This window comes from Urocitellus parryii, chromosome 6 (genome assembly GCF_045843805.1).
Source record: "Urocitellus parryii isolate mUroPar1 chromosome 6, mUroPar1.hap1, whole genome shotgun sequence".
Classification (NCBI taxonomy): Eukaryota; Metazoa; Chordata; class Mammalia; order Rodentia; family Sciuridae; genus Urocitellus; species Urocitellus parryii.
Genome location: NC_135536.1, coordinates 120,597,594 through 120,610,648, shown reverse-complemented (window position 1 = coordinate 120,610,648; position 13,055 = coordinate 120,597,594). Strand labels below are relative to the sequence as shown.

At 38.1% G+C, this 13,055-nt stretch overlaps 1 protein-coding gene across 1 annotated transcript in view; it reads left to right on the top strand.

Moving 5' to 3' along the window:
- Chrna5 (cholinergic receptor nicotinic alpha 5 subunit) overlaps positions 1-13,055 on the top strand; it is a 43,808-nt gene extending 30,753 nt beyond the window's left edge. Inside the window, exons 2-6 of the mRNA XM_077799703.1 lie at positions 50-201; positions 5,757-5,801; positions 7,277-7,386; positions 8,956-9,787; positions 12,894-13,055. Coding sequence (XP_077655829.1) covers positions 50-201; positions 5,757-5,801; positions 7,277-7,386; positions 8,956-9,787; positions 12,894-13,055 — 1,301 coding nt within the window. The remainder of the gene's footprint in view (positions 1-49; positions 202-5,756; positions 5,802-7,276; positions 7,387-8,955; positions 9,788-12,893) is intronic.

Below are 13,055 nucleotides of genomic sequence, written 5' to 3'. Positions count from 1 at the left end.
GTTTAATTTCATAAAATACAAATAACTTCTAAAAATTTGTTATACACAGGATTATCTGAACCATCCTCTCTTGCAAGACATGAAGACAGTTTGTTTAAGGATTTATTTCAAGACTATGAAAGATGGGTTCGTCCTGTGGAATACCTGAATGACAAAATAAAAATCAAGTTTGGCCTTGCAATATCTCAATTAGTGGATGTGGTAGGTGTGCATATTATTACATATTCCTTATCACACCAATTTCATGAGAGTCTGTTGTGTGCCTTTCCTCAAGGAACTCAGGAAAAAATAATTACTGTGCCACAGACATAATGTGTTTATATGGTTTTGTATAATTTGGAAATTGTTTTATCTCATTTGGCAATGATAATAAGTTTGTCTTTCACAAATGCAAAGATACTGAAACATTTTATATTAAAGTTTCTCTTTAAATGTGTTAAACATAGATCAAAAAATTTAAGAGGAAAAAACAGTTTTAGAATTATAGATTCTTAGGTCCAAAAAGTATCTCAACAGGTCATTGTCTCAGTATCACACTACAACATTACAGAGACTTTTCCATGTGACATTCACAAGGGAGAATAAGTTTCCTTGATAACTTTCACTGTCCAAGAGATCCTTCCTATTTAAACTAAAAATTCACACTAATTTTTAAGGTAGTTTCTTCTTGTCCTGGTCATGCTAATCATTATTTCCCTGCTATGTTCCCAGAATAGGTCAACATGTGTGTGTGTATATATATACATATATATATATTTTTTTTTTTTCACATATGTATTTTTTAAAATAACATTTATAGATGTGTCATTATTTTCTGATTAGAGAAGTAATGCATGATTTCTGTAGAGTTGGTTTCTTTTTCTTTTTCTTTTGTTTTTGGTACTAGAACTTGAACCTAGAGGCACTTTACCACTCAACTACATCCTCAGCCCTTTCTATTTTTTATTTTGAGAAAAGATCTTACTAAGTTGCCAAGACTTATCTTCAACTTGTGTTCCTCTGCCTCAGCCTCCCCAGTTGCTGGGATTACAGACATATATCACTGCACACAGTTTATAGAGAATTTTTAAAGTGCAAAAGATACAAATGAAATATATTCTAATTCTACCACCCAGAGATGACTAATGTTAACCTGTTAGGTTGTTTTAGACAGTTTTATTTATATATTTATTTTTGTGTGTGTGTGTATGATAAAATTAGAATATTTTTAGATACGATTTTGATTGCTGACTTTTTCCCTACTATAATGGCTATATGAAATTCCTTTTTAAAAATCCATTCTCCTATTGTTAGCAGATTATTGTTCAGTTTTCTTATTGTAAATAACAATGATGATGTTTGTACACAAATATCTGAATTTCTCCTTTTCTTAAGAAAGGCAGTTAGTCAGGGGTTGGAGGTGTAGCTCAGTGGTACAGTGTTTGTTCATCAAGGCCCTGGGTTTGATCCCTAGCATGATGATATATGTCACCTAGTTGCTTCCAGAGAAATCAGTGAATACATATGACCCTTTGCTAGTTGGTATGGGAGATATTAAATAAAGATAGGAAAGTAGGAAGTAAGATAAAGTGGGGCTTGCTCTCAAAGATCTTTCTTTCTGGTTGAGGCTATTGTAGAGTCACTTCAGAATACTGAAGTACTAAATCATGATGGCATGAATAGCTGGGACTTCAGATCTATCATGATGATTGAGATTATCAAAGAAGGCAGGATAGAGGAGGTGCCAGTTGAGCTGGCCTTATAGCTGACATGGAAGAGAGTAAAAATACTTTAATAAGAAGGAACAATGGGGCTGGGATTGTGGCTCAGCGATAGAGTGCTCGCCTAGCACGGGGGGGGGGGGGGGGACCCAGGTTTGATTCTCAGCACCACATTAAAATAAATAAATAAATAAATAAATAAATAAAGGCTTTGTATTGTGTCCATCTACAAAAAAGATATTCTCTCTCTCTCTCTTAAAAAAAGAAAAGGAACAATGGGCTGGGGTTGTGACTCAGTGGCTCAGTGGTAGAGCATTTGCCTATCATGTGTGAGGCAATGGGTTTGATTCTCAGCACCACAAATAAATAAAATAAAGGTCCATCAACAACTAAAAATATTTTTAAAAAGAAGGAACAGTATAATAATAGCTTTGTCAGTGATACTGAGCCTTTTTGTGGAGCTGTTTAGATCAGATTAATGTTGGGAGCCCTGCTACATAGGAAAATGGTGTGACTGAATGGCTGGGCAGGTGAGGAGTGATCCCTGCATACCACCTTGCCTTTGTTTCTGCCATTTCTTCTGCTTGATAATTTTTTCCTTCTGGCATGAGGCATTTATTCCTCAAGGTCAATGCACTGTCAGACCCTTTGTGAAATTTTCCCAGACTCCAAGACAGTCTGGTCCTCTGGTAGTCTCTTGCCCTTTGATATAGTGCCCATTCCACTGGTGCTTGTATGCTCTGCAGAGCAGGGCTAGCTTTATTCCTGTGTCCAACCCCGAGTCTGGCACATGGTAAATGCTGAATGGGTGAGAGATCCAACAGTCACTAGATATGGCAAAAGCAGTTCTCTAGAAGATCAGTGAGTAACATACATGGTTTTGAAGAAACTTGAGAGACAAGTTAGGTCACATAGAGGGGATAATAGAACTTGACCACTGAATGTGGAAGGAGGTATCACTTTTTTTTGTACCAGGGATTAAACCTAGGGCGGTTGACCACTGAGACAGGTCCCCAGCCCTTTTTTGTATTTTATTTAGAAACAGGGTCTTGACGAGTTGCTGAGGCTGGCTTTAAACTCTCGATCCTCCTGCCTCAGCCTCCTGAGCCACTAGGATTACAGGCATGTGCCGCCTTTCCAGGCCAGGTGGCACATTTTGAACCCTAGGTGCCTAGAGTGGAAGAGGAACAGAAACCTGAAAGATTGCTCTGGGAGTATGGCAGAGGGGATGATGACTTTGTGATCTGAGGTGTTCATTCCAAAGAAAATGTTCACTAGCCCTGGGGAAGTCAAAAACAGCTCTGAGGTGAAAGAGAGACTAAGGATATCAATTTGGAATTGCGGGCTGCGGATGAGTGTTGAAACTTTGGTTAGTTTTTAAAGCTAGTGAAGAAAAGTAGGAACCTGATCCTTGAGGAACATTTGTAGAAAGTGGTAAAATTAACCACAGCAGTGCATGGCTATAATTCCAGCAACACGGGATGCTGAGGGAGGATGATTACAAGTTAAAGGCCAGCCTGAACAGCTTATCAAGACCTTGTCTCAAAATAAAAAAAATATAAAGGTCTGGGGATGTGGCTCAATGGTAGAGCACCCCTTTTAAATCTTCAGTACTGTAAGAAAAAAAAAAAAGAATAAAGTTAGTCCAGTAGAGAAGTTGGAATGTCAGTGACTACAAGAGGGTCTGGAGTCATAGAAGATGAGGGTGACTGGTCCTGGGGTTGAAAACAGAAAGTTCATTGAATTGCTTCTAAGTGCTTTTATGATCCTTTCATCATTGGGGTCTCTCAATTCTATAATCATGCTGGTAGCTCTCCCTTGAACTTTCTGTAGATTTCTACCTTATTTCCTACATGTTATCCTGCTCTTTATGTATTTATTTTTTATTTATTTTTCAGTACCAGGGGTTGAACCCAGGGGTGCCTAACCACGGAGCTCCATCCCCAGCCCTTTTTAGTTTTTTATTTTGAGACAGGTTCTCCCAAAGTTGCTGAGGCTGGCTTTCACTTGGGATCCTCCTGCTTCAACCTCTTAGTGTCGCTGGGATTACAGGCGTGTGCCACTGTGCCTGCTTCTGTTTTTATAAATATCTCCATGTTTATTTGTTTGTTTTAATATTATATTTTTATGATCAGGTTAAAAAACTATTACCACTTAAACTTCTGATATGCTTACATGTAGTTTAATCTTCTCCACTTATTTTGTGTTTTCCTCCTGGGTATTGTCCACACTTGTCCTCACTCAGTTTCATTTTGTTGCATCCTCGCTCTGCAGAGCACATTATAGATGCTCAGGAGATAGCTGCAGCCACATTAAATTAGGATGCATCCCCTGTGGTAATGGGTTAGCCGCCTCATCTTTGAGGCTAGTTGCAAATTTATGGATTATTATTTTTAAAAATTTTAGTTATATTTATTTATATACTGTGCTGAAGATTGAACCTAGTGCCCCACACATGCTAGGCTAGCACTTTGCCACTGAGCTACAACCTCAACTCCTTATGAATTATTTTTTAATCTGCATTACTGGTAGTTGAAAATACCAAGGTTTGATTGGGTTCTAATCAGAGAGCAAAATATGTGCTCACATTTCTAGAAAAAGGGTTCATTCATCACTTTTAAAGATGACCTACTGCCCTATAGCATCATAGGAATTATATTTACCAAAACTTTCCTAAATATAAATACCTCTGTTTAGAACTTTTGTGGAACAGGAATATTCTCATACTGGGATTAGCAGTTATTCTGGATGGTGTGTGACTTTGGGGTGGGCAGTAGAGCTGGTGGGATAAGGTTTAGATTTAGGAGATTCAAATTTTAGAATTGGTTCTATCACTGACTAGTGTGATTTTAGGTAAGTCACTTCACTGGGCCAGTTTCTATACCTGGAGAATGAAGGAAGGAATTATAGTAGATGAGGTCTCTAGGTCCTCTCCAGCTCTTTCTGTTGTTGTGTTCTGTTGCTTTTGGATGGTGCTGAGGATTGAACTCAGGGCCTTGTGTATGCCAGTCTACCACTGAGCTACATCCCGACCCCTGAACTCTTGTGTTTTAATTAAAGAAAATTGCTCTTGGGAACTACATCTTAAGATGGATGGCTATGCTGATTCCTAGCAATCATTCCTCCTATGTGTGGATGTCACACAGCTGCTTTTGTCCCTAGGGATGTGCTTCCTTCAAGTCTCCTCCTGCTGTTGGGATAGAATAGGGAAAGGGTAACCTTCAGCTACCCGAGCTATTTACACTGTATTCTCTCCCCAGCTGCCTCTCACTGCTGTGGCTCTCTTTGCTTAGCCTCATATCCTATACATAGTGTACTTGTGGTTGGTGATTATGGTGAATTTGGCTTGTTCATTTGACTCCATGAAATTTCAGTAAAACTTGGTAGGAGAAAATATCACTTTAATTAGGCCTTGAAAATTTGGGGAAGGGCTGGCACAGCAAAGATTTGACAGCTGGAGGAATAAGTGACAAGTCTTAAGGACCCCAGGTTCTCTAGAAAAGTAAGACCTAAAGGCTTTGTGAAATGCTTAGACATCCGTATTTTTTCTACATAGCAGACCCACAGGGAAGTTCAAATTCTTGCCCACAAGGAATAGTCCCTTGACAATGTACAGAAATGCCATGTCTCACTAATCCTAAGATGCATGCTTTTCCATATTTTGCCATCTCTGAACTAGAATATATCTTATAATTAATGACTGCTTGCAATTCATTGATAGCTTCTCTTCCTTTTGGTGCTAAGCAAATAGAATAATGCTATGTATCTTAGATTCTGTCTTAAATTTGAGGAAATTATAGTAGTTGATACCATGAATGTTAAATCTAAAAATGCCAATGGTATGCTTTAAGGTAGTTTATCTGAAGTACAAAGTATGTTGAAAGGAATAATGTGAAATTAGGCTGGAAAAGAATACTAATTTTCTAGAGAACCAGAGTGATAAGCAGAATGTCAATTTTATATGGAGGATATTTGTATAAAAACATAACGCTTCTTATTTTATTTAAAGAATTGCTTCTATAATTGCAATAATCTTATTTCAATTTTTATTCATAGGATGAGAAAAATCAGTTAATGACAACAAATGTCTGGTTGAAACAGGTATGTATAACATTCAAATGGGTGTCCAGCTAGAAGCTGGCACCACCAATTACCACAAGGCTTACAGCACAAAGGGACATGAATATGTGGTCTTGGTGAATTGACCGAATATAGAAAAATGACAGTAGATGAATTCTTATGTTGAATCAGTTAATATTTTTCAAGTTAAATACTTGTTAATTAGTTAATATTTTTCAAGTGCCTTCTGTGTGTCAGGCTGTATGCTGGGCACTGGGGAAACTTTAGTGAACAAAACAAACTCCAAAATCCTTGCCTTCATGGAATTTCATTCTAGTGGGAGGAAAAGGAACAAGTACCTTAGAAGCTGATGAGCTTGGAGAACACAATCCTCCTGCTCTTGAGGCCAATTGGCTGGGCCGCATGGGAGGAGCCAAAAAAGTCCCCCAATGAGCAGCTCCGTGGTCTGAAAGGGCAGGGAAACAGCCCAATGAGCATCACCGCAGAGGAGCCAATCAGCTAGATGTTGATTGAAAGAGGTTAGGGAATGTTAAGGACTATACTAATAAGCAGAATGTTCAGAGAAAATGTCACCTGGAAGGCAAAGTTTGAACAAAGACTTGGAGGAGAAGAAGAAAGCCCTGTGGGTACCTAGGGAGGAACATTCCAGGAGGGACCAGTAAGTGCAAAGGCCCTGAGGCTGGGATGTGTCTCACTTAAAGGAGTAGCAAGGCCAATGTGGCTAGAAATGAGTGAGACATGGTGAGGGGTAAGTAATGGGAGACTAATGGAATAGTGGCTCATAGCGCACTGCAAGGATGTTGGCTTTAACTCTGAGATGGGAGTGGACAAGAATGTAATACGTTATTTTTACATAGAGTGCCTTTTATATGAAGGTCTGCATTTTACTGGGCTACCATACGTATGCCTTCAATAGTTGCTGAGTGCTTCCCTTTTGTTAATTCCACCATTCCTAATTCTTATGCCTATTACCAACATCCCTAACCTGAAACTCCTAAAAAGCAGATGTGCCTTTCTTGGCATGTGACTCTTACCTTGATATGATCACGGAAGTGTTACTACATGGAGGCTGATATGGTGTTTAAATGTGTGGAATGTGTAATAAATTCAAATTCCCTTTGCACAGACCAGTCCAGCCAAATTGAGTGACGATGCAGTTGGGAAACGAGAATGTTTCCTCTGAACCTTGGGGCCCATGGCTTCAAGTCCTGGGCATGGCCAGTTGGTGGGAGAAGAGGTGCTGCATGGAGCCATGAGTGCACCAGCTTTGGTTGTCTCCTGTGTCTCATGAGGACCATGAGCCCTGAGTCCATAGCCAGAGCCACTACCTAGAAGTTGGGCTTCAGTGCCCACATCAAAGAGATGGAGTTGAGTTTTCTGTATTGGGGGCAAAGATGATTTCATGTCTAAAATTTCAGGACTTGACAAAGAGTATAATTTTCACTATTTTGACTATTATTTGGTTTGGAATTGAGGCAGATTTCTTCATTTTAAAGGAATGGACAGATGTAAAATTAAGATGGAACCCTGATGACTATGGTGGAATAAAAGTTATACGTGTTCCTTCAGACTCCCTCTGGATCCCAGACATTGTTTTGTTTGATAAGTAAGTTATATTCTAAATGCCATTTTATATTTTTGAAAGAAAACTTGTATTACTATCAGGCAGCAGTCATTTGTTCCCCTTTGAAAATTGTTGAGCTATATATGACTAGATTTTATGTTCCTTTGTTTCTTAAACCTACTAAGAGATTCTGTGACTCCTCCTTTTTTTCTTGTGTGTACTATTTTTTATCATAAAAGTGTTCTCTGATTTCTGAAATTTGAAAAAGGTTTGGGAAGTACAGGAAGGTGTAAGGAATGGGGGAAATTAGACATAACCACAGTTATTGGCTTACACATATGGTGAAATTCCATGTGTCTGTAATGTGCTAGTAAATGCCTTACATGCTTTATGTAATTTGATAATCACAATAACCTCATGCATTGGATATGAGTATATTCATTTTAAGATAAGAAAATGGAGGCCTAGGGTAGTTACACCTTATTTAAGATCACACAGCTCTCACGTAGTCGGGTAGGGCTTCACACCAAAGCAGTGTGACATTCCTATTTATCCTCCACATATTTGGCAGGTTTCCAGATTTTGGGGTCTGTTTTTTAGTTGTGGTCACATATTATGTTCAAAAGCATCCTTCTAATTTTATTTAAATACTGTATTGTCATTTTCCTGTGATAAGGAATATTGGATTAATTATTAACCCATCTTTATAGGCATCCTGCCTCGGTATATTTGGAGGATTTTTTTAATTGGGGGGAGAGGAAAATTTTGGGTACCAATTTCATTTCTTATTCTAGGACCACTCTGGGGAAAATCAGGAAATTTGTGCTCATTCTAAAGTACTTTGTCTTATTTGCAAAAAGGCATTTGACACAATGCTGTGTAAAAATAATCTTTTGAAACTTTTGACCTCCCTTTTTTCTTTCCACATATTTTTTTATTGGTGCACTTCCATGTTTCTTGATAGAGAAGGGTAAACAAACTTGTGAGGTAATGTGCTACAACTTTCTTTAATTACTCTCAGTAATTAAAGACTTTTTTATACCACACGTAGATATATTACAGAGTACTGTATAAAAGGTACATGAATCTGAAGATAAACACAATTTTGAAACAAATCATGTGTTGGGGTACAGCTTCTTACTAGGCTTCTTCAGCATAGGAGTTTACTTGTGGGAGAGCCCAACAAGCACTGCTGTCTTCCAGGGCTGTGCCCAGGGGGAGCATTCTTTTCCAGGTACCGTGGAAAGTGTCCAGTGTTTGTGTGGAGAAGAAAGAACTCCATGTGGGGAGTCTAGGAATGTGAATTCAGGTTCTGGCTCTGTGCATGTCCTGTGTATAAATAGCCTGATTTTATTTTGTGTGTAAAGTGAGGTTCTTTCAACCGCTAAAATTGCAAAATGAAAAGTATGGATTTTTCAGTCCTGGAAAACATGTAGAAGTTGTTCAGTTCCAGTAGGGTCAGATGTTTAAGGAAGATCTCTAGAGCAGTGTCCCCTATGTACAGCAGGTAGTAATTTTAAAATATTTCATGCTGTCAGTTATTTTTGGCTTATACAGTGCATGATTGAGTTGTATTTTCTGTTTTTGTTACTGAACATGTTTGTATTTTAGTGCAGATGGACGTTTTGAAGGGGCCAGTACAAAAACAGTTGTCAGGTACAATGGTACTGTCACCTGGACACAGCCAGCAAACTACAAAAGTTCCTGTACTATTGATGTCACATTTTTCCCATTTGATCTCCAAAACTGTTCCATGAAATTTGGCTCTTGGACGTACGATGGATCTCAGGTTGATATAATCCTAGAGGACCAAGATGTAGACAAGACAGATTTTTTTGATAATGGAGAATGGGAAATTGTGAGTGCAGCGGGGAGCAAAGGAAACAGAACTGACAGCTGCTGCTGGTACCCCTACATCACTTACTCCTTTGTAATTAAGCGACTGCCTCTCTTTTATACCTTGTTCCTTATTATACCCTGTATTGGGCTCTCATTTCTGACAGTAGTTGTCTTCTATCTTCCTTCAAATGAAGGTGAAAAGATTAGTCTGTGCACTTCGGTCCTTGTCTCTCTGACTGTCTTCCTTCTGGTTATTGAAGAGATCATACCCTCCTCTTCTAAAGTAATACCTCTGATTGGAGAGTACCTGGTGTTCACCATGATTTTTGTGACCCTATCAATTATGGTGACTGTCTTCGCCATTAACATTCACCATCGCTCTTCCTCAACACACAACGCTATGGCACCCTGGGTCCGCAAGATATTTCTTCACAAGCTTCCCAAACTGCTTTGCATGAGAAGTCACGTAGACAGGTACTTCACTCAAAGAAAGGAAACCGAGAGTGGTAGTGAACCAAAATCTTCAAGAAACACGTTGGAAGCTGCACTTGATTCTATTCGCTACATTACAAGACATGTCATGAAGGAGAATGATGTCCGTGAGGTCTGTGACATGTGTTTATGAATGCAGTTCTGCTTGGATTCTAAGAGGGGACTGTAATGATTCAGCATGACCATTAAGACTAAGCATAGACTGAGGCATACATTGCTATTTTTAAAAAATCTTATGGCCTGGGGATGTAGCTCAGCAGTAGAGTGCTTGCCTACTGCCGTGCAAGACCCTGGGTTTAATCCCCATAATGCCCAATATGGAAAAAAAACAAAGAAACAATTAGGGGGCTGGGATTGTAGCTCAGCAGTAGTGCACTTCCCTCGCAAGTGTGAGGCATTGGGTTGGTTTCTCAGTACTGCATATAAATAAATAAAATAAAGGCCTATCAACAACTAAAAAAAAAAAAATCCTAAAAAAAATATTAAAACCCGTTTCCATTAAACCCTGGCAAAAATGGGGCATCTCTACATCTCTGGGGCAACTATACTTCTCTCCATTTCTCCCAGCAGCATCTTGGGTAACTTAAAAGAAATTTTATTGGTATGCATTCAAAGGAATAGTAATCTCGACATTAATTAAGATACTGTCTTAATTTTATCTTCAGTAACTTTGCTTCTGAATTCAATGATAATCAGCAGGCACAATTGCGTTATAATTTATCAAAACTTTTATTTTTAAAAGAAGGAGCCTAATGTAGGCTCTTTAAAAATACAGTCAAGATATTTTCCTAGAAAAAAATTTTTTGTGGTTCATTAATAAGAAATTTTAATAAAATTAAAAGGAGTAAGGTGTTCTTGTGAATTAGTTATTATAGTTCAAAGTGTTCATATGAAACTTAGTAATAGTGCTTAATAATATGCTTAATTTGCTTAAGACTTTAAGACTTTATTATAGAAAACAAGTTTCACTTGTTGTTATTTAAGCTTAATTAACATTTAAAATATAAGAGCTAAACATATGTACATTTTACCAATGTGGTAATATTGAACTGTTTTTTTTCCCAAAATGTTTGAAATTTTCAATTGTGTCAGTTTTTCTTCATTTCTATTGTGTAATGTTTTTAAAGCTATGACTATAACGATACTTTCATAATTGAATTAACTTTACATGGTCCCATAAAAATTATATAAATTTTAATTTCTAAAGCTTTTGTTTTTAATGGAAAGTTTTCTAGCAGGTGTAGGTAGGAAATAGAACAAATCTAATAAATAACAGCCAGCACCAGAGTGCACACCTACAAATCCCAGTTTCTCAAGAGGCTGAGACAGAAGGATCATAATTCAAGGCCAGCCTCAGCAACTTCGTGAGGCGCTGTCTCAAAGTAAAAAGTAATGGGGCTGGAGCTGTGGCTCAGCGATAGAATGCTCACCTAGCACATGTGAGGTGCTGGGTTTGATCCTCATCACCACATAAAAATAAGTAAATAAAATAAAGATACTATGTCCAACTACAACTAAAAAAATATTTTTTAAAAAAGGGCTGGGGATATGGCTTAGTGGTATATGATGATATGGCTTGGGGGCGGGGGTGGGGTGTAATCCCTAGTATGGGGATTGGGAGTGAGAGGAAAAATAACTTCCTCCCAAAAGGGATATATCACACACAATTCTAGTAAACTTTTTTTGTTTTGTGTTTTGAAACAGAGTCTTGCCATGTTGCCAAGCTGGCCTCAAACTTTTGGGCTTAAGAGATCCACCTGCTTCAGCCTCCCTGGTAGTTGGGACTAGAAGCACATGCCATTGCACCTGGCTTACTTATAATGAGCTTTTTTTTTTTTTGTACCAGGGATTGAACCCAGGGACACTGAACTATGTCCCCAGCCTTTTTAAAATATTTGATTTAGAGACAGGGTCTCTCTGAGTTGCTGAGGGCCTGCTAAGTTGCTGAGGCTGGCTTTGAATTTGCAATCCTCCTGCCTTAGCCTCCCGAGCCACTGGGATTACAGGCATGCTCCACTGTGCCTGGCACTTATAATGACTTTTAATGCTTGTGGATTTGTAAAGTTTCTATTTGATGGTAGTATAATTAAATTAGTTTATAAGGTCTGAAGCTACCAATTAATGGAGTCTTGAAAAGTGGATTTATTTTAGATAATGATTTAGACTGAGATGGAATTTAATAAATGACTACAAAGAATTGTGCAGAAACAGTAAGGGCTATAAACTAGGACCAGGAAATAAGTTTTATTTCCAAGACAAAACTTAGAAGCAGAGAAGTAGTGGTGTGTTTAGAATCCCCTGAATTTCTAAACTATCCCACAAGTTGGGAGCATTGTTTCTGTAAGGATCCTGTGCTTCACAGAGGCTCAGGGAGAGGGAAACCCTGCCTCTCACCCCACCCCACCCCCAAGGAAATGGCATGTTAGGAAAGGGAGCTTCTAGTGATCAGTGGCTGGCTCAGCTGGCTCTTCCCTCCAGGTGACTCCTAAAGGGTATCCCTGAAGCTGGATCCAGAGCCAGTGGTTCCATCCTCATGAGTTTAGATAAAAATAGTCCCTAGGAAATCCAAAAGTCAATAAAGTAGTACAAAAGTAGTATAAAAATGTACTGCTGGTGGTCGGGGGAGAAGATTATAGCTTTCTAATGTGGATTATTCTGAACCAACTTTTAATTTGATATAAAATTAACCTCAAGCCGTTGTCTCTCAAAAAATTACACTACATTCTTGCAACTACTAGCCAAGATTAAGTTAATAGAAAAAAAACTAAATACTGGGCTTGTGGCTCAGCAGTAGAGTGCTTACCTAACACATTGGAGGCTCTGGGTTCGATTCTCAGCACCACATAAAAATAAATAAAATAAAAGCATTGTGTCCAACTACAACTAAAAAATAAATACTTAAAAAACCCTAAGTACTAAAAATACATTATTTTTTAGTTTATTACAAAATATCCAAGTAGTATAGGCACTTTATTAAAAAAATCTTCAAACCTCGTAATGTATTACAGGCTGATATGTAAAGGAACAAATTTTATAATGTCTTTTCAAGCTTGAACAGGTTGTATTTGTTATAGACCACCAGGGTGTTCTGTCCCTGAACCCTAAAGTCATACTGTTTGGAGGCAGTAAATGATTGCCCTCTAACTTAGTGTGTTATATCTTTAAATATCTACACAACTTTTTATTTTAATGTGTTTTTATTTTTATTTTTGTAACAGGTTGTTGAAGATTGGAAATTCATAGCCCAGGTTCTTGACCGGATGTTTCTGTGGACTTTTCTTCTGGTTTCAATGATTGGATCTCTGGGTCTTTTTGTTCCTGTTATTTATGAATGGGCAAATATAATTGTACCAGTTCATATTGGAAATACAAATAAGTGA